Below are 21,486 nucleotides of genomic sequence, written 5' to 3' on the forward strand. Positions count from 1 at the left end.
GACGTGGCCCTCAGCGCCCTGCTCTGGTGGACATTGTGGTGTTGGGTCACAGGCTGGACTAGCTGACCTCAGAGGTCTTTTCCAGCCTAATTGATTCTGTGATAACCGGGATGCTGGAACACCAACAGCCTCAGCCTCGAGCCCTCAGCTCCAGCTCGGTCCCGCAGCCGCCCCCGGCCCGGGCGGTGCCGCTTCCCCGCCGCGGCCATGCGGCGGCAGCGGCCTCTCCCGCCATGAGGCGCGGCGGCCGCCGGGACTTGTAGTCCGCGAGGGAGAGCAGTGCTGTGCTGAGGCCACGCACGAGGACTACAACTCCCGGCGGTCCTTGCGGTTTGTTTTCCTTCAAACCAGCCCCGGGCCCGCCCCTCCAACCCCTCCCCTCCGGTGCCTCCGTGTCCCGCCGCGGCCACCGTCGCCGGGCCCCGCCGCCCCGCCCCGCTCCCGGCCCTTTGACCCCGTTGTTATGCCGGGCCCGAGCCGCCGCCGCCGCCGCCTCCCGTAGCGCCCGGAGTCGCCCCCGCCTCGCGCCCCGCCCGCCGCGCCCGCCGCGCCCATCCCGCCCCGGTCGCCGCCGCCCGCCTGCCGCCCGCGCGCCCAACGGTCCGCGCCCGCCGCGCCCGCCCGCGCGGGAGGAGGAGGAGGAGGAGGAGGAGGAGGATGAAGGAGATGAAGCAGAGGAGGAAGAAGGAGCGCACGTGGGCCGAGGCCGCCCGCCTGGTGAGGCCGGGGGGGCGTCCAGGGAGGGGGCGCGGGGGCTCCGCCGTGCCCCGGGGCCTCCCCGCCACGTCCGGCCCCTCCCCGAGTAACGGGGCCGGCGCCATCGCTTGTGAGGGGGTGAAAGCGGGGGCCGGGGCCGCCCGGAGGGCGCGGGCGGTGGTGCCGCTTCCCCGCTCGGTGTTGTCGGTTCCCCGCCCCGTCCCGCGGCTTCCCGCGGTTCCGCCGCCGGCCGCTGTGCCCAGAGTCTCTGCACGGTTGTTTTTCTTGCCCAGCCCGGCGGGCAGGATTCGCGCCCCGGGGCGGTGAGCGGGGCCCTCGGCCCCAGTGGTGACCTGCCCGCCCGCCGGGGCTCCCAGCGGCCTGGGCCGCCTCCCGCCGGGCGCGGGGTCCCGGGATGGGCGCGGGAGGTCCCGCGGCGGTTCGGTGCGTGCCGGGCAGGGCTGCGGGAACCATCCTGCTCGTTCTCCTCCTTTCTAATGGTTTTAAAGCTCCGTGGGAGATCCGGAGCCTCCGGAGAGGGCACGGCCGCTGTCAAAAGTTTCTGTTTTAATTACTGAGGGTGCGGGTTCCCTCTGTGCAGCGGCAGCGCCCCAGGGCCGGTGGCATGTGCCGGGCTACCGGAGCTGCAGCCGGGCTGAGCATCCCTGAATCGGCCCGTATTTGGTCACTTTTGGGTTTAGGAGGGATGGCCATGGGAATGTCTTAGTCCTTTTGTCTTAAAGAATCTCCTTGTTGGAGGCTTCAACTTCCAAGTAATGCCCCTGTCATTGGACTTTTGCAGTGGGAGGAAGGTGACCTCCCTCTGTGAAGCCTTTGAGCTGGATCTGTCCTGAACCTCAGTTATAAAGTAGGAAATCTGAAAACGAAAAATAACTTCAGTGTCTTTCAGTGAGCTGGTTAGAGGTTTGATTTAAGGGCTGCATGCTGAGGTGTTAAGCTGGCTGTCTGACATTTGGGTGGAAGGAGCTGGCTCTCTCCTGGTGACCCAGTGACACAGCAGTGCCAGGGGTGGACTCAGGGATGATCCAGCTACCTGGATGTGAATGGATCCTGTGGTTCCTTCCAGGAGCCCTGTCAGTGGTGTACAACTCATGAGGATACATGTGTTCCTTCTGCGTAGCCCCTGGACTTTTGCAGAAATGGATTTACAGAGCTCGAGGGTGGTTTGTTTAGCTGTTTTTTTCGTTGTTGTGTATGTTTGTTTTGGTTTTGCCAGCCCAGGTTATGCATTGATGCATGTAAACATTCAGAAGGAACAGTGTGGGTGAGTCCAGTGAGGCTCATGATGGATATGATCAACATATTGAGGATGTTCAGGATAACTCTTGGTGCTTCTGAGTAAGATTTTTTTGGCTATTGGAGTGTTTTCTTACTGCTTGCCAGGAGAAAACCTAATCAGACAAGCATCTGACTTCCAGCAACTTGCATCATCTTTTGTGTGTCAATGATAATATTTTAGACCCATGTGGCTTTGCTTGAAAAACTGGAGAAGGGCATAAGGCAGCTACTATGGAACTTCACTGCAGGAGCCTGGTGGTCTCGTTCTCCATCCTGCATTTCTCCTTGGGATCCAGGTTCTTTGTGCCAGGTGTGTCACTGCAGGTGGCAGGGATGCTTTCCTGGTGGGTGACCCTGGGGGCAGAGGCTGTGCTATGTGACCTTGCACAAAGTCAGCTCACTCAAACATCCTGAGCTCTGATGGGTGAAAAAAAAATCAGCATTTATAGGCTGCCCAAAGCAGCACGTGAAACTGTGACTCTAAAGCAGTCACTAATACACCTCATCCCCGTTGTGTGATGGGGAGGGCATTTCTTCACACAGTTCCTCTCACCTGTCTTTTGGCCAGGACCTCGGCCATGGTGGGTGCATGAGGTGTCTAAGCCTCATCTTAGAGTCATTGATGAACCAGAAATAGAACGTTCTCATACTAGATTATCCACTTAAAGAGACCTACAGTTGCGTAGCTGCACTTCCAGCTTGCAGGACTGATTGTAAATCCACTAAAAATAGATCTTTATTTCACACAAGTCTTACACATGCTCCCTGTCAAAATGCTTTTAATTTCCCTCTCTGACGTGTGCTGGTGTATTTTGTATTCTGCTCGACGCTTCTGAGAATCACAGGCAAGAGTGTTCTTCAGTGTTGCTCCTCCCACAGGGTCAAAACTCTGCACGTTTCATAAAATAAACCTTTAAAGCTTCATCTGGATGCCCAAAGCCGTGGCAGGATCCCACAAGTGCTGTCAGAGCTAGATGACCAGTAAATTGAGGAAGTGATGTAAACTTCTATAATTAGGGACACAGGAACCCTCAGCTTTCAGTGCTAGAAGTAGTGGAGGGGGAAAAGATTCTGTTTCGGGGGTAGGAAATGGCCAATGTTGAAGTTGTAGCTCTGGGTGGAAGGCTGATGTGGTGCTGAGTGTCAGGTTGGAGAGGGATAAAAGGGGCAATGCTGGAAGCTGGCATTTGGTGTCTAAAGCTTGCAGGATCCTCTCTCCCCCAGATCTTCCATTAAGTGCTCTGTACACTTAATACAGCTCTTGATTGGAAATTGTTCCCCTGAGCATAGATTCTTTTATCCGTATGTAAATGCTCCTTTGTGCTCAGTTTTAGGCCACATACTTCGCTTGCTGTGTCTGTCACTGGAGAGGGGTTTGAATAATTCCCTGATTTTTGGAACAGACGTGTTGTATTTTGCAGATCTCACTGGGCTCAGGAGCAGTGAGTTTCCCCATGTCAGCTGTCTGCAGCCTTTAAGTGATGGGGTGACAGCTCATGAGGGAGGCATGGAGACCTTGTAACCTATGGAGAGAGGAAGAAGTGTGATGGAGCTGTATAGAATTTAATTAGTTTACTCTCTCTGAATATGGCTCATCACTTGCTTTGATTTTTCTTTACACTCTTTGTGTTTTCATTGGGTTTTAACTCAATTTAGTTCTCTAATTCTCTTCCCCATGGTATTCTCTTAGCTCATTCTCAGAAGCTTGTGAGCTTCAAGCATCTGCAAAATTCCCGTTGGGTGTATATGATTTGCAAAGTTCCATTTGTAGAATCAACATTTAGGTTGGAAGGACCTTAAAGATCATCTTGCTTCACTCCCCTGCCATGGGCAGGGGCAGCTCCCACTAGTCCAGGCTGCTCCAAGCCCCATCCAACCCAGCCTTATCCCAATATACAGCTGAAGTGCAGAACTGCAGTTGGGTTTTTCATTAGTTGTGGAAGGTGGAGACGGTCTGATGTGCAAACGTTGGCCCGCACAGCTTTGGGGTGATTTTGCTTATGTCCCATTGGTGTGGCTGCTGCAGTGACTCACTTCTAGATGTTAATGATAGAAATGGGGCATCTGGGTCCTTCCTCTGGCTTTCCACACGAATCAGACTGAAAGACAGCACCGTGTTGCTGACTACTAAAACATGGGGACAGATGACACCAGGGCTGTGCGTTGTGGGGCCGTGATGCTGGGGGAATTTAGACAATAGTTATGATCAAAAAGTTCTTGAGTGAATTCCTGTTGCTGCTTTCCATGCCTGTTCCAGGCCATGGCCTGTGCCTGTCTCACCCTCTTTCTGCTCGTAGTCCTAGGTCTGGAGCTGGCTGCCTTTGCATTCCAAGAGCAGCACTGTCTGCTGCCGGGAAAGGCGCAGGAGTCAGCGCATGGTCGGCAGCTGTAGGGTAATCTGCTCCCAAAGAAACTGCGTGGTTTACATCTACTGCAGCTTATTTTTGCTCATTGTTTCCTGTTTATGTGGATAATCTTCTTATCCACAGAAATGTCCGGTCCTCTCTTTGAATCCTTGAGTTCTTGCTTCTAGACATTTCGGAGCAGTAACTTCCACAGGCTTTAAAAAAAAAATAAAGTAATAACCTCTTTACTTCTTTGTATATAAGTGACAATTCTATTCTTGATAGAATTGATATATGAAAGGATGAGTTACCGTGTTGCCTTTTAATATCTGATTTTCTTCATTTTATGTCAAAGGCAAGTTCTCTTAAGTCTTTTTAGTGTCTCTAGCCAGATTTTTTTTCCCCAAATCCTTTACTGTTTTTTTTTTTTTTTTTTTTTTTTTTGTCCTTTTCTGAATTCTGTCCTCTGACATGAATTCTGACTCTTAACTTGTGGTTCCCTTCCTGGGATGGAGTGAAGATAAAATGAATGCAGTCATCTGAGGAAGGTGCAGTATTGGATTGTATAGCTGCACAGTAATACTTTCAGTGGCGAAAAAATACCGGATGCTTTGTGGAGAGGTAGGAGAAGGTTTTACATCGTTACAGGTCACTGACCACTGTTCAGTTTGGAAGGTTTATGTGGCAGCAGCTCCATCTAATGTATAGTGAAGTCTGGTAAAGCTTCCATTGGAGTCGAGGCCAAATTCTGCTGCTTTTTCTCCTTCATGTTTGTATTTCAGTTAATTATGGAAGAGATGAAGGTAAAGCCTTTTGTGGCTGTGATCCGTGTTCACCAGGATCTTGAGGTAGCCTGAAATTTTACTGTGTGTCTTTGCAGGTGAATCAAGTTTGAAGAGGCACATTTTTGGGTCTGGGCCACAGCTGATGGAGTAGTTCTGGGAATGCAATTCTGTAATAACATTTGGTCTTTCTGTCTTTTCAGGTGCTGGAAAATTACTCAGATGCTCCTATGACCCCAAAACAGATTCTGCAGGTCATAGAGGCTGAAGGTCTAAAGGAAATGAGGTTAGTATTGATGATTTTGTCTAAACCAGTGTGGAGCATGGGGGAGGCAGTGTATGAAGGCTGGTGTTGCTTCATACAGTTCTGCCTCATCCCCAGCCCACTTAGCTTCCCTTTTTCTCTTTTCAGCCTGGCAATTTCAGATGACAGTACAGACATTTATATACAGATTGTGAGGTTTTTTTTCACTGATAATAACTGGAAGATGTTCTTGAATTTTTTGATAATACACAGAATCCCTTCATCCATCTATTGTTAAATAAATGCCTCTTGCAGATCAGGCCCCTGTATTGTGCTGTACTTACCACTCACTTGCATGGTTCTCACATAAGTAGCTCCCAGCAGTTTCTGCTATTATGACTTGAGTTTGAGAACAGTTTAAGTTTTATCTCCCCTGATGCTTCATTTCTAGAGTAGTCATTATGTTTTAGAAGAGACAGTCTTCTCTATGTCACTGGCTATGCTCAGATTCTCGAGCACCAGGAGAGCGCAGCTCACATTGCATGGTTGTGGCCCTTGACATTGTAGGGAGGAGATGCCCATCTCAGAGTGGGTGTCTTGTGGAAAAGAACCTGATACAAAGCCTTGGAAAGGGCAGAAGCAGGAGACTGCTTTCCTTGGTTAAGTTCCTGTGACTTCCATCTGTTTCCATGACAGTAGTAGAAATACAGTGTCTTGCAGCTCAAAGAAAGTGGGTAACAGTGATAGTCCAAATGCCTCAGTTACTGCTGCCTGGCAAAAAAAAAAAAAACAACCCCAAAAAACCCAAAAAACCAAGTTTGACTACCAGAGACACGAAAAGCTGTGGTCCAGGGATGGGCTTCTGGGAAATTCAGATGCAAGGACTGTTTCTAGTCTTGCTTTTCCCTCCCTTTGTTTCTGTGGACTGTTTTTCACTGTGGTGTTTGCATTTCCTGAACTTGTACTTTACCCACCTACAGAAGGTAAACTGATTTCTTCTGGGACCTAAATGTTATCTTGTTTTTGCTCCTTGTTTGTGTGAAATCAGGAAACAGCTGGGGTGTTTTGAATACTGAAAATCAGTGACGTGTACAGAGGTGTTGGGCGTGGGACCTGCTGTTGTTTGGGGAGGCATGAGGCTGGTGTGTGCTACTGCATTGGATTTGGAACTGTTGGAACATCCACCTTCCATGGGGTTACAGGAAGGCTGGGGAGGGACTTTTCTCAGGGGCATGTAGTGACAGGGCAAGGGGCAATGGCCTTAAGGTGAAGGAGGGTAGATTTAGATTGGATATTAGGAAGAAATTCTTCCCTGTGAGTGTGGTACGGTCATGGCACAAGTTGCCCAGAGAAGCTGTGGCTGCTCCATCCTTGGAAGTTTCTGAGGCCAGCCTGGACAGGGCTTGGAGCAGCCTGGTCTGGTGGAAGGTGTCCCTGCCCATGGCAGGGGATTTGGAACAAGATGGTCTTTAAGGTCCCTTCCAACCCAAACTGTTTCATGATTCTGTGATGCTTGCTCAGATCTCCTCTGGTTTAGATATGGGCAGTGGTTTCAGTAGAATTCAGACAGATTTTAATGAGGACCTTCATAAGAGGAGCTTTGCTTTAATCAATCTACTACAACTCTCACATAAGTCCTGTTACCTAAGCAGGCAGTTGAAGATCTCTGTGCACAGGCTGTCCCCTGCCAAAGATAATAGCAGGGCTCTTCACACACATAAATTACCCTGTGCTTTCCCAGTTTTTACAAGTGACCTGTCACAGTGTGTAAGTAAAGACCAGACTTTGGAACATGTGTCATGTTAAATCCCACAAAGCTAACTCATTCCTTTAAAGGTCGGTGGTTTCCCTTGGGATATCTGCTGTTCCTTCCCTGGTCATTAAATCTCTGCTTTAAAAAAAGATTGTTTTCCTCAGAGTGTGATTGTTTGCAGAATAAAGGCACTGAGCCTGTCTGGCCGAACGTGCAGTGGGCTTTACTTGTGCTTGTATAGAAGCTCTTCCTGAAACTCCATTTCCTGACGGAAATAGCTCAGTGCCTTGAGATGTTTTTCCTTCTGAATCAATTCTGAGGTGGGGCTCCCTGGTTTGGGGGTCACGCTGCTCTGCTGGGAGGGCCGTGTTCCACACAGGGCACTGACAGTCCCATGAGCCAGCACCAGGCTGAGTTTAGCTCCTGGCAGAGTTTTAACTGCTTGGGTTTTTTCTTGTTTTGGGGAAAATTACTTACTTTGGTGTTTTAAGAGAGCTCTGTGGCTGGTGAGTGTGCTTGGAGTGTCTGGTAAACACAGAGGGGAAAGCACTGTCTAACCAGACAGAAGGCTGGAAATTTTGTTCACATGACCTAAACTGATACAGGGTAACTTTGCGTGTTGCCATGGCATGTGAAGAAATGTCCAAAACCCAAACACATACAAGGTGGAAACAGAAATTGCTCTGTGTTTTTGATTTGAGAAATTTTGAATCTTTGAAAAATTTTATCTCAGTCCAGTTTTCAGTTTCACTTTTACTAGGAATGCAGTCGATAGTGCTGTAATGTGTCTTGCAGACAACTTTCTGCCTATATATGTGGGATATGTGGGACTTACTGGAAAACACCATATTACGTGGCATAGCAGTTCCATCAGTGTGAGTGTAGGATGGGACTTTAACCAGGGAGTTATGTAGGAACTAACAAATGAGAGCATCAGAGCCTCTGTATCGAGCTCTGCTCAAGTAGTTTAGTTCTTGACATATCAGGGAGACATTCCAAACACATGTGTCTACAGTTTGTTCATCTTTCTACTGCTGAATAAATCTGAGGGTTTTATTAAATCAATCCAACACAGGAGAGAAGGGGAGGAAACAGGTAATAGAAGTTAGAAATGTCTAAAAGCATAACGAGGATAGCTTTAAAGTTGGTGTCACATTTCCTGTTGCTGTCATGTGCAAGGCTGATGTACAAGTCAGAATGAAACCAGTGACACTGTTCTGACTGAAGTGCCTGTCCCATAAAGTTAATGGCATCACCTCTGTTCCCCTCATCAGATAAAGGATGCCCATTTAACCAGATCTTTCCGGCTGTTTTCTCAATAATCTATTTCTTAAGCTCTCTCCTTTCTTTGTCTCTGTTGCAGTGGCACATCTCCCCTGGCCTGCCTCAACGCCATGCTCCACTCCAATTCCCGGGGAGGGGATGGACTCTTTTACAAACTGCCTGGACGCATCAGCCTTTTCACACTCAAGGTAAATGCTGAGCTCTGCTCCCAGCTGAGGGCCCAGGGGTGAGTTCTGCTCCCTGTGCAGGGCTGAGTGTTGCCCTGTCACTGCGCATCACGAGCAGTGAGATCGTCATGTGAGAGGGGGTCTGGAATTCATTATTTCCTTGGAGCTTGTACCTTTCAGCTGTATTCAGCCATTTATGATAAATTCCTTAAAAAAACCCCAACTATTATTTCTTGAATTGCACAGACAAGATGAATCTTCTTACTGCAGTACCTGGTGTCCAGCTCAGGTGGCTGCTCATCAGAACAGACCTGTGCACTCCCTTGCTACCAGCCACAAGGGAAAACAGCCAATCAAGGAATTGGTCCAAGAGCTTGTAGCGACAAGTAAAATCTTGATAGGAAAATGTATATTCATTTTTCTGGCTGCTTGTTCTGTGTTCCACTACATTCCATGTTATTTAGCATCAGTATTATCCTTAGATCTTGAGCTCTCTCTGGAATGCTTTTTTATTTTTGCTTTATTTTCCAGTAATATTAAATATTGAAAATGTTTCTGGTGTTGAGCTTTTCTTTTGTATTGTTTTGTACTGTTGGATTTCCTGATAAATATCAACTTGATAGATCTCAGCTATTTCATTTCCATCTTTTTTCTGCTGTTAGAAAATATTGTTGAATTGACACATTTTGCTGAAAATAGATGGCATTGAAATGGCTTTTATTGTACAAGTAGGAAAGACATCTCCTAAGCTTGCTGTCTTAGTGCCTGGCCACTCTGATGCTACTTGTTCTTTCATAGTGAGATGCTTCTTTTCAGTAGGAGCTTACAGAAAATTGCGACATATTATGAGCCTATTAAATTAATTATTATTAACCTGGTATTTTGGATATGTGTTACTTGTCTAGGATGGGGTTATGAGGTGCTCTTAGTTTAGATGGCTTTTGTTCTACTATGAGCCCAAATACACTTTAAAATACTCATCTGCATCAAGGATTAAATTGAGAAAAAAAAAAATGAAGGTTAAAGTATATCCAGTTAACTGTCTGCTCCTATTGGTATAGATTTGAGAGGGAGAAAGGGAGGTCTGTAGCTACCCCAGTTCTGTTTCCCCTCTAGAAAGATGCCTTGCAATGGTCCCGGAACCTGTCAGTGCCAGAAGGGGAGGAGCTGGAGGACACAGCAGATGCAGAAAGCTGTGGGTCCAACGAAGCCAGCACTGTGAGTGGTGACAATGATGGTAAGTGTCTGGTGACATTAACATTAAACTCCAGGGCCTACTTCAGTGTCTGACTGAGCTCATCTGTTTCAGTGTCTCTTGATGAAACTTCTTCTAATGCCTCGTGTTCCACTGAATCTCAGAGCAAGGGACCTGCTACCAGGGAGAGCTACAGAACTGCTTCCCAGGTAGGAAAAAGTGGGACTAATGGGAAGGATGAAGCCTCCCAAGTGGAGCTTTCATTACTCTTGGAGTGGTATGACAGGGTCTATTTGTGCACAAATGCCTCAGAGAGAGTTACAAGTCTGTCTCCTTGAGAAAGAAGTGGCAGGATGGGGAGGGATCATGTATGGGAAGACAATTTTGAACTCTCTGCTAGTCCTAAATGTAGTGCTGAAGATTCAGCTAGGAGGAGCCAGACAGCTCTTTAACTGAGGAACATGCTGCTTAGAAGATTACTATACCCTTCCATAATGCCTTCATTCCTTTCTTTTGTTTTTGCTTTCTCTCTGGTCTGCAGACAAGCAAACAGAAGAAAAAGACGGGTGTGATGCTGCCACGGGTGGTGTTAACCCCACTGAAAGTAAATGGGGCACACATGGAGTCTGCCTCAGGTGAGCATGGCTTTGGGGGGGGTCCTAATAACCTCACAGATGTCTTTCAGTCCTCAGTTATCTGTGTTGGCCTGAGGATTTCTCTAACACCTGCTGAGACTGCAGAATTTTGTGTATGTTTAATTTGTTCAACATACTTGGTACCTGGGTAATATCCTGTAATAGCAGATTTGCTAGTAACAGAGAATTCTTGTATATTAAACCACTCTCCCAGCTGGGCTTTGACTGTTGTTTGCATAGTTTTGTGATCTTGTTTTGCTTTTAGGATTCACAGGAAGGCATGCTGATGGGGAGAGCAGCAGCACATCCAGCAGCAGCAGCAGCTCCTTGGCCCTGTGCAAAACCAGCCTGCGCAGTAGGACAGAGATAAACAGGGATCCTCCACAGCTGCTGAGGGGCATCCGAAAGCCCACGACTGGTATGTGTTCCTGGTTAAAGGCAGAAGATAATTGGTGATGGTGAAGTCCATGTGTGTCTGAGAAGAGCACCAGAAGGCATTTGATAACCTGAGGTCACATGCCAGGCTTTCCATCTTAAGTGTTAGTGATACAATTGTTTAAAAGCTTGCCTGCTCTGAAGAGCAGCATTGAGAATTGTACCTGAATATGGCAGAACTGTGACCTCGTGTCAGATTCCAGCTGTGTGTTTGTTAATTACTGCACTGGAGAGTCATTCTTCACACTTGAATACCACAGTCCTTGTCATCTCTCACACTCCTTTTGCTGGTCTAGTTTGACATAAATTTCAGCCCATACTTCTGAAATACTTTTGCACAACAATGTTAATTTTATTTGCCTGTCCTCAAACTCCAGGGCAGATGAAACGGAACAGGGGTGAGGATATTGATTTTGAAACCCCAGGCTCCATCCTTGTCAACACAAACCTCCGAGCGCTGATCAACTCCAGGACCTTTAATGCGCTTCCATCACACTTCCAGCAGCAGCTGCTTTACCTCCTGCCTGAAGTCGATAGACAGGTATGAGCACTCAGGTGTTTTCCCTTCCCTGATTACCTCTTTGGTGTGGAACAGCTGGAGCAGATGTGTTCTGTTTGTCCTGGGTCTGTCCTGCTAGGTGGGGGCTGATGGGCTGATGCGCCTCAGTGGCAGCGCTCTGAACAACGAGTTCTTCACCCACGCTGCACAGAGCTGGAGGGAGCGGCTTGCTGATGGTGAGTGGCTTTGCTTTCCTGAGTGCCTGGGGAATAGCTGCTCATTTTGTAGGATTTTTGATTTTCTTTTGCAGTTAATGAGTGGGAACTCAGTCCAGCTTTGCTGTGCATCTAGCTATGTTGTCCCCAACTTTTTTCTTTTGTTTAGAATCAAAGATGTGTTTTCTTTTGGTGTCATGGGACCTTCAGCATTAAGTGGTGAAGGTGTGAAGTAGAGCCACACTTTTTTTTTCCTTGAGTGGTGGGTGGCCTGTCTGTTAAAGCATGATTTTTTCCAGAGCCACAGGCAGCACGTGGATCCAGAGTGGGATGGGGAGCAGGGTGTTAACAGCAGGTCTGTCTTTCATATATTTAGCTGCTGTACTGTTCAAACACTAGAGGTTGCATTTGCAGAATGAGTTTTGTTTGGAACTGGATTCTAGTCTCTTGCTTCCATGTAGGTGAATTCACCCACGAGATGCAAGTTCGAATCCGGCAGGAGATGGAAAAGGAAAAGAGAGTGGAGCAATGGAAAGAGAAGTTCTTTGAGGACTACTATGGGCAAAAGTGAGAAATTCTACCATGTCTATCCTGTTTTATCCATGTTTATGCAGGTAGCAGAGGGTGTGTTTCTGTTTGTGGATACCTGAGCAGATGCAGTGTAAACTCCTTGAAAAACATAGGTTGTTGCATGAATTGTTCCAGCTGTTGCTCTGGAAGAATCCTTAGTGGAATTGGCTGAGTTCAGCAAAATTTTGTAGCCCATCTCTTTTGTTTCCAAGAAAATCTGATGGTATTTTCCATCACAAATTTTTGGGTTTTTTTTCCTCATTCCACATAATAGCAATGTGAGATACCTTCTCCCCTTGCAGGGTGAGTTAATGAGACTTCAATGACTCTCTGCCTGCGTTGGCACTATTCAGTAAGACTGAAATTGGGGTGAGCTTTAGCTTTTAGCTGGCTTTTATGTTTCCCTTACAGGTTGGGCTTGACCCAGGAAGAATCCCAGGCACAGAACTCGGTGCAGGAGGATGCTGAGAACAGGACAGAGCTGTCTGTTAAAGGAGAAGCGAGGCTGCCGCGAGGGCCGACCACACGCCAGAGGGATGGGCGCTTCCGGAAACGCTCCCGGGGCGACCTGCGATGCCGGGCCAGGAGGAGCCTGTACAGACTGCGGGAAGCTGAGCACACGGAGCCTCCCAAAGAGCCTGCTCCCGTGGGGACAGATCCCTCACTTCATAAAGAGCCAAAGCCTGAGACAGACCTGAAGAAAGATGATCTGAGCAGCCCCTCGGCTGCAGGACTGAAGGCAGAGAGTACCGAACTGCACCTCTCTCCAGAGACTTCCAAATCGAACAGCAAATCAGAAGATCCATCATTGGCAGCTGCCAGCAGAATTCCCAGTTTGCCCCAGGAGAACTCTGCTCAGGAGTCCAAGGAGCAGAAGAGGAAAAGCTTTGAGGAGGCTGCCTCTGCATCCTTCCCCGAAAAGAAGCCCCGGCTTGAAGATCGTCAGTCCTTTCGTAACACAATTGAAAGTGTTCACCCAGAAAAGCCACAGCCTACTAAAGAGGAGCCCAAAGTCCCACCCATCCGGGTAAGAAAGAGCTTTAGAGCTGCTGTGTCTCAGGGCTGCCGTGCTCAGTAGTATCAAAACATTATTAAAATGTCAAGTGTTGCCATCTTAAGGGAAGGAGTCGAAGGGTTTCATTGGTAGAGCTGGTGAAGTGCCTCTGACTGCCACAGTTTGCTGTCGTATTTAGACAGGCAAAGAATGGAAAATCATCCCAAGGTCTTTGCACAAGAGCACAGGGTAACCTTGACTTACTCCCTTCATTTGCATTTCTGTGGATACAGAAATACTGCCTGAGATGAGCTGTCTTACTGCAAAAGACCTTGAAATTGTGTTCTTTGTCCTGTATAGTTTCTGAGTTCTTTTCCTTTGCTTTTGGACAGAATCTCAGTGTTCCTCCTGACTTTTCCCATTCTGACCAGGATACTCATTTTGGTAGCTTTAGGGCAGTCATCCTGGTATAGAGAAGACCAGTTTGATCTCTGAAAACGTGAATATAAATAACTTATTTCATATTTGCCTGCAGGCTCTGGTAAAACAATATTAGTGTGAACTGAGCTTTACAGATCACAGAGCAGAGGTTGTGGAACCATACTACTTTTCTGCCCAAATTAGTTTCTAAGCTGAAATTTTTGTTTAATTCTTGTGCTAAGAATTCTGATGAGCAGTTGCCAGTAAAACGCATTTCGCTGGAGATGGTTGGTGTTAGAACTTACTGTGTCTCCTTTTCTTTCAGATTCAACTTTCACGTATTAAACCACCCTGGGTGGTTAAAGGTCAGCCCACTTACCAGATCTGCCCCCGGATCATCCCCAGCACGGAGCCCTCCGGCCGGGGCCGCCCCGGGGCCCGCACCCTCGCAGACATTAAGGCCCGTGCTCTGCAAGCCCGAGCCCAGCGCGAAGCCGCCACCGCCGCCATCGGAGGAGGGGGCGGCCCCGGCGGAGGGAGAAGCACCGATGAAGGAGGAGGTGGAGGAGAATCCAGCGGCCGTTCCCAGCACAGGAGATCCAAGAGAGCTCATGGAAAACGTGCGTCAGATCTACAGCGAGCACAACTACAGTCGTCTGTTCATCTGAGTGGAGAGAAGGCTGACTCCAAAGGGGCTGCTCAGGAGGCCAGCGTGAATTCCTGCCTCTCTTCCAGGCAAGATCGCTCTTCCTCAAAAAGCGAAAGGAGCGGCGTTCTGGGCTGTGCCACAGGGTCAGGGGACACTCAGCCCGGTGATGGGTCACCCAGGAGGCCCTTCTGTGGTGCTCGGACTCAGTCATCCTTGGACAATGCATCTCCTGAGAGGCAGGAGGAGAGTCCTGAGCAGCTCCTCCATCACCCAAGGACCGAACTCCCATCTTGTGCTGCATCACAGGAGAGCACAAAGCTGGGAAGTGTGGTTCCTGTGGTGACCAGTCTGCCGTGTTCTGGGGGGCAGGGAGCTGGGGTCAGTCCCACGGGAGACATGGGTGTGGTGGAACTTGGAGATGTTGGTGCTCCCACCACACAGCTGGATTATCCTTCTGATTTAAAGCAAAATTCCTCCAGTTGTCCTTTTCCACCAGAATTGTCATCGGGTGTCACAGAATGCCATGATCCAGAGAAGGTGTCTGGTTTTAGATATAACAGCTCCAAAACTTTTCTGGAAAAAGGTGTTGCTGATAATACCTCCAAAGCGGTGACTGTTGGAATGAAGAAAGTGATCCCTGCGGTGTGTGATGCCGCACAGCTGCAGGCAGGGAAAGGCAGTGATGGCAAACTGAGTAATGAGGAACAAAATGTAGAGGCTCTAGTGCAGCCCACTGTGCATGGTAACTTTATTTCTCAGAATAGGATAGATACCTCTGAAAAACTCCTGCAGCCGAGGGAGAGGTGCCCCAGAACCGAACCAGAAAACGCACATCAGCCCCTGGCAGAGACACAGGAGTTGAAGAGAAGTGGAGATGAAGAAATACAGAGTACACACAGTGAAACAACAGACACTGCTTCCGATTGGGAAGGGGACATGGCTGATGAGAATGTGGAGGTGGAGATGAGTTTCAGAAGTGTCAGCTGTAGGGAGGTGGCTGGGAAAGGCTCTTCCTGTCACAGCAGCAGTGAGAAGCGCAATGGGATTAGGTCAAAATTGTCTGTGGAGACAGAGAATCCAGCCTGTTCTGGGGACTTGGTTGCACCTCAGAGGTGGGGACCCCAGAAAGCCGAGCGTCTGGCCAGCTCTGCTCAGCCCCCATCCTCCATCGAGACCAACAACCCTTTGGTGATGCAGTTGCTGAAGGGGAAGCTTCCACTGGAAGAAGTTCTCCCAGTGTCTCATGTCAACATCAAGCTGGAAATTGCACAGCCGGTGCTGCAGAAGCAGTCAGAAAGCCTCTCCCTGCAACTGGACAGAGGCAGTGGTCACTATTCTAGCAAAGAATCTTCTCTAGATGTAGGAATAAAGGCGAGTGCCCAAAACAGGAGCGATGATGTTCACTCAGTGAGATCTTCCATAGATCCCCAGGAAAAAACCTGTGGATCAGGGGCAGCATTCCCTAGAGCAGAGGGTGCAGAGGATCAGGCTGTCCCAGAAAAACATTCCAAAGTTGGCTCGACTTCAGGCTGCCAAGACCAACTGGCAAATGTGGCAAGTGCCTCTCCAAAGTGTGAAGATGTGGACCATCGGGAAAGAACATTTTCTTCCTGTAGCTTTGAGGAGCAGAAGGAGTTGCCCAAGGTCCACCGGATGCCACAGCACAACCCATTAACGAATGTCACGGCAAGTAAAAGCCCAGAGAAGCTGAATGCCTCTACAGAGCCTCTGTTTTTATCTCCAGGTGTAACTTCTCTTGGACCAAACCAGACAGGAGGTGCATTGGTCAATAAAAGTTACGGTGGTGTTCAAGGCAAAAAGCTCTTTGGTTCTGGTTTTGCTTCCAACCCCAGCGTGAGGCTGCATCACTCCAGGGCTTTGGATCATGGTTCAGCCATGGGAACCTTGTCCCCCAGCAAACAGATTCCCTTGGACAAGGGCTGTGCGTTGGGAGAAGGAATCCCTGCTGCCAGGGAGGAATGGACTTCAAAGCAGCACAGCAACACCCCGGGAGGGATCAGAAATGAGAAGGTGTTGGTGTGTGGCAGCCCAACCAAGAGTAATGCAGAGAACCGGGGCGATGTGGCCCAGCAGCCCACGGAACTGGCAGGGCACACGCAGAGAGAGCCACTGGTCATGGACTGGCCCTTCTTTAAGTTTTCAAGGGATCCTGGAAAAGGACAGAGTCACCCTTTGGAGCCTTCATCCATCCCCTCTCAGCTCAATATCAAGCAAGCATTTTATGGGAAGCTTTCAAAGCTGCAGCTTAATTCCAGCAGCTTTAATTATTCATCCAACACTCCGGCTTTCCCCCGAGGCCTTGCTGGGAGCGTGGTGCAGCTCACCCACAAAGCGAACTTTGCTGCGAGCCGGAACACGGCCCTGGCCGTGCAGATGTTTGCTGACAGCAGCAGCGTCGACGAGATCTCGTTCCAGTGCTCGTGCAGCCTCAAAGCCATGATCATGTGCAAAGGCTGCGGCGCCTTCTGCCACGACGACTGTATAGGACCCTCAAAGCTCTGTGTATTGTGCCTTGTGGTGAGATAATAAATTACGGCCATGGGACAGGTTGTATATTCAGTGTGTGTATTTTGATAACGACTGATCCTAACGCCTGTACACAAAGTACACAAAGTACTCTCTGTTCATAGTAGAAACGCTGTTACACTTTGTTTTGGTGAGGAACGTTGAGCTGCCTTCCCACGGAGATCAACAGTGCAGAGCCCGTTCCTGCTCACAGGGACACCCTGCTCTGGGTGGGCTCTGCCCCATGGGAGTGATCCTGCTGCTTCCTGCTGTCATGGAAATTCCAGATGTGCTCTGGTATCACGCTGAGGCCAACACCGGGGGGAAGAGGCTGTTCGCTGTGGCAATCCCTGGACCTTCTGTGGAGGAAATCCTTACATCCAAAGGAACTGGAAGATGGTGTTTGCCATTTCAGGGCTGCAGAAGGTGAGGCCCTACAGTCTTCCACTCTCCATTTCTGCCATCTCCATTCCCGGTTTGTGTGGGAAGTGCTGCTGTGCAGTGAGTATAAGCAGAGAGCTGTCCTGCAGGGATGGCCCGGTGTGGTCTTTGGGTGGTACAGCAGGATGTGGTGCCCAGGGATGTGCTCTGCAGGTGGTTGTGGAGCAGTGTACAGCCGCATGGAACCTGTGTGGAGGAGGAAAGAAGAAGAGGAAAAAAATTTGGGGCAAGTGCCAAGCAAATGCCTTCTGCTGGCCTGCAGGAAGCTGTGTGGCCAGGGAACTGTTCCTGGCTGGACTGGCCCAGCGGCTGTGCCTGCCTCCTTTGGCCAACTTCCACAAACTGCTGTGGAACACTGGGAGGTTCCCGGAGCTCAGTGATAGGGGCAGTGAGCTCTGCACTGCAGCTTTGTGGTGAGGACCTGAAACCCCACAGCAGCTGAGCACCTGCGAGCATCGAGCTGTGCATCCGTGTGACCATCACCTAACATTTAAAGCAGTGTTCTTTCCTTTTTTTTTTTATTTTCCTTTTTTTATATTTTCATTCTTGGATGTATAAAGTGAATTATTTGGCTCCTGTAAGTATCCTCTCTGCATCTGTTTGATCATATATTTATATGTTGTACACAGTACTGGCCAACTTTGTAAATGGATGTAATGTACATAGAGCATAACGGGGTCTTTTTTTTTTTCCTTGGATTTCCAGGCTCTACAGCAGTATTGCATTAAAGTGGTGTTAGTTATTGTCAGAGCCACTGTATTCTGTCTTGCCTGACGTGAGGCTCACCACACTGGGGTCTGGGTTCCGACAGCTTCCCTGTGCCCGTGGTGCCTGGGTGGACTGTGCTGTGCAGGCTCAAGGATGACCAGGTGGGATTTGCTGAGCTGAACTCACTCCTCGGTTGCTCGTTTAAGCTCTTGCCAGTTGCTGCTGCATCTGAGCTCCCAGGGCATGGCTGTACCTGCACTGCAGGGAGGTGAATGAACATCCACGTGCATCCAGAAAGGGAGAGCAAAACTGCACTTCTCCTCCTCTTTGGAGCAATTCCTAATCAAGAGTTAATTGCTTCAGTGAGGGGGAGAGAAGCCAGTGGCTTATTCAAGCAGGCAGTAGCAAGAATTTTAGGGAGTTTATTTTCATTTTTTTCTTCTTGTCCCTTTTCCAGCTCCATCCTACCTCCCTTCACCATGCACTTTCTTTCAGCCGTGCAAGTTCCTCTTTCAGCCACAATCGTGAGGGGTGGAACAAACTCAGTCCCTGAGATGGTTTTATCCTCAGTGCATCCACCAGCCTCATCCCACAAGAGTGAGAGCCCGGTGCAGGCAGGGCTGCGGTGCCGGTGGGGGCGAGAGGAGGTGTGGAACCTGCTTACCAAAGATGGGGAGCGGAGCAGGGGGCTGCCTCTGCCTCCTGGGGGGCCACTGCAGTGTTCAGCTCGGACTGGTCTGGGGGGCAGAGCCCTCGGGGGGGGGCCTGCTCGTGTCTGTCCCTTGTGCTATTGGAAAAATAAACACTGTAAAATCTGCTTGTGTGGTTTCAGTCCTTTTTTTGAAATCCCCCTCCATTCGAAGGCAATGTGGCTTTTCTTTTCTTCTCTTTAAACTGCAGCTGTTCCAGAGTCACTAAGGGGAGGGGCTGTGTTGGTGCTTGGCTTAGTTAAATCTGGTTTTATGCTCTTAGAGAGCACTGAAGATGATGCAGCTCCTGCAGAAATACTGTGTGGCTCTTGGAGAATCGACACCCTGAAGGCTCTGAGAGCCACAGGGGGTTGTGGGGCACTGCAGGGGCCCCCCACAGTTACGGGGGATCCCTGCTCTGCTGGGGTGACGCCTGTGGGCAGCAGCAACTGAGACTTTTCTCAGCATCAGGGCAGGTCCCTCGTTGGATAAATGGATCTAAAATGTTTCTCAAGAGCATAAACGTGATACCAATTACAGTTTATTGAAACTACTTGAAAACTCACTTTATGGCTGAGTCCTTTCTCTTTTCTGGGCAGTAAGGAAATAACATGAATTATGATGTTACGTGTCAGGACATTGTGCAGGGCGAGCAGGGATCTCCTGCCTGGGGCTGTGGGAGTGCTGTGTAGTGACACAATCCCTGCCTTCCTGGCGTTCCACAGCTCTGCCATTGCAGAACAGCAGCTATGGCCTCACATAGGAGCCAGGGCTGGGGCAGCAGATGGTCTGGCACCAGCATTTGGGGTGAAAAAAAGGCTTTTGTGGTTGTTGGTGGTTCATTGATGTTCTGACTCTGGCAGGCTGTCTGCACACAGAACACCTGGATAACCTAAAAAAGCTAAATACAGGGAATGCAAAAATTGAGTAGTTATTTAGCCAAGCTTTAAAAGTCAGTATTTAATCCTTCCCTGTTTTATTGGGGTGGGGGGTGATGGCATCAGGATTAGCTACCTCTGGAATAGGGGAGCTTGGGGGTTGCAAGAGTAAAACCCATTAACATCAGAATCCCACTGAGAGCAATACACTTTTTTTCTTTTTATTCACTCTGTGTGCCAAGTAACAGATTTTCTCTCAGCCAGCCCGGTTGCTGTTTGGCTCTGCTCTGCCGTGCTCGGTGAGGCCATCTGCAGGCCTGGGACATCCTGGGTCAGTCCGGCCAGGGGGCTCTGGAAGCCTCAGCGGGTGATGCCAACTGGTTTGCAGCTGATGTGGCCCGGCACTGCTTATCCCCGCAGCTTGCAGCCCTCTCCCAGCCTCCCTTGGAAATCTGGAAGCAAAACTCAGCCAGAGGCTCAGTCATAAACCCGGCGGTGTGAAGGACGCAGGACCACTGGTGCTGTGCTGCCAGACATTATTGAATTCTGTGGATGCTCCGTTTGGGATGTGCTGTCCCAGGTGATCGTTTACAAGCACAAACATTGAGGCGGGTCCTCCTGGCCTCGCTCCCGGCTGCAGCCGCAGCAAATCCCGGGAAGGGCCAGCCCCGCCCGCCTGCCCCACCAGCATCCCCACAGCCCTGGGCGGCTGCACTTCCATGGAAGCTGCAACCCCCTTGGACCCTCCTCTGGGTGTCCTGACGATCACACCGGGAGATGGTATCTATACAGCGCTTGAAGAGGAACATTTATGGATGCAAAGGTTTATTATACTTAGTGAATAAAGCTGATAACGAAAAATCAGTATTTTCCATGAGGGAGAACTTTGCACAAACTTCAATGAAAACTTCTTTTTTTCTTTTTTTTTCTTTTTTTTTTTTTTTTTTTTTTTCCACAAAAACCAGACACTTCACAAAATTAATTTTGTCAAAATATAAGTTAAGCATAAAACTGGTGCCTTGCCCCCTTTGTGAGTGCTGCCACTGCTCTCTCTGGTACCCACGCTGTCTGTTACGGAATGGAAAGCACAGCTAATGTCAACAGGACTGAGACGTGGTTTGGTTTGATTTTTTTTTTTTTTCTTCCTTTTAACACCTGAATTTAGATCCCGCTCTGGTGACTGGTGGCACCGACCTCTCGCACAGGGCCCGGGGCGAGGGGCAGCGCTGGGGCCAGCAGCATCCAGCGGGGCTCGACAGTGGAGGAGAAAGCCCTTTTTGTTATACAGTGTTTATTAAGTAGATTCAGTCTTATATATGATATACAGATTCAAAAGAAAAAAAAAAAAAAAAAAAAAAAAAGGATTCCACATACTTATGAAATCAGTGCATTTAGCAAGTAATACCATGGAGATAACAGCTCGATTAACAGCTCATTGGTCTTTGTTAAGTGAGGGGACAGGGAGTTGGCCTGTGCTAATCATTCCACAAACAGAACAGAATTAAGTTGCATCACATATATAATAGACACACATTCTAAGAATTAAAATATTAAGCCACATTTACTGGAAAAATCCACAGTATATAACACAAATAACTCTTATCAAGCTCGTTGAGGAGGAAGTGCTCATCTGCTTAAGAGCCACATGAAGTTGCATAGGTGCCTATCTGCAAAAATATCATTTCCAAAGGAATCAATTGATTAAGCAATAAAGTGTCACCTTAGAAGCTGGATTAAGTGCCATACGCTTTCAATGTGAGCCCTCGGGAAGGCACCAGCTTCCCAAAGAGCCTCTTCTGCCTCGTTGGGAGCCTCCCGTGGGACTGAGCTCCCACTCTCCACCCCAAGCCAGCGGCCGGCTTGGGCGAGCTCACCCCTTTCCCTAAAGTATTCCCAATTCTGCTCAGGAGTGTTTTCCCCCTGCTCCCTCCACTGCTCCCCTACATCAGTTGGACCCTTCGGGCAGCGCCGCCCTCCCGCCTGTGTGGGAGGAGGAGGAGGATGAGGATGGGGAAGGCAGCAGCACTGCCCAGATCTGGTGTGCAGAGCTCCGGATCAGCTC

General features: G+C 49.0%; 1 protein-coding gene across 2 annotated transcripts; it reads left to right on the forward strand.

Annotated features, from left to right (window-relative positions):
• Nucleotides 1–637: 637 nt before the first annotated feature.
• ASXL1 (ASXL transcriptional regulator 1) lies at nucleotides 638–18,655 on the forward strand. Of its 2 annotated transcripts, XM_083873150.1 has the most exons (12): nucleotides 638–717; nucleotides 5,326–5,408; nucleotides 8,483–8,591; nucleotides 9,687–9,807; nucleotides 9,880–9,974; nucleotides 10,307–10,400; nucleotides 10,666–10,818; nucleotides 11,213–11,376; nucleotides 11,474–11,570; nucleotides 12,011–12,116; nucleotides 12,531–13,146; nucleotides 13,859–18,655. In XM_083873150.1, exons 1-12 carry the CDS (start codon nucleotides 658–660, stop codon nucleotides 16,727–16,729), a joined length of 4,569 nt encoding a protein of 1,522 aa, XP_083729276.1. In that variant the 5' UTR covers nucleotides 638–657; the 3' UTR covers nucleotides 16,730–18,655. The 2 variants fall into 2 exon arrangements, with proteins under 2 accessions (XP_083729276.1, XP_083729277.1); XM_083873151.1 differs by lacking the exons at nucleotides 9,687–9,807; nucleotides 9,880–9,974; nucleotides 10,307–10,400; ... (4 more) ...; nucleotides 12,531–13,146; nucleotides 13,859–18,655 and adding an exon at nucleotides 8,817–9,024.
• The last annotated feature ends 2,831 nt before the right edge of the window (nucleotides 18,656–21,486 follow it).

Source organism: Zosterops lateralis (genome assembly GCF_965231275.1).
Source record: "Zosterops lateralis genome assembly, chromosome: 16".
Taxonomy (NCBI): Eukaryota; Metazoa; Chordata; class Aves; order Passeriformes; family Zosteropidae; genus Zosterops; species Zosterops lateralis.

Excerpts from the sequence above, each read along its gene's own strand:
- ASXL1 (XM_083873150.1), top strand. The coding sequence starts at position 658 with ATGAAGGAGATGAAGCAGAGGAGGAAGAAGGAGCGCACGTGGGCCGAG. Across the intron at positions 9,808-9,879 it reads TGTGAGTGGTGACAATGATG|TGTCTCTTGATGAAACTTCT; the intron begins GTAAGTGTCTGG and ends CATCTGTTTCAG. Across the intron at positions 11,571-12,010 it reads GAGGGAGCGGCTTGCTGATG|GTGAATTCACCCACGAGATG; the intron begins GTGAGTGGCTTT and ends GCTTCCATGTAG.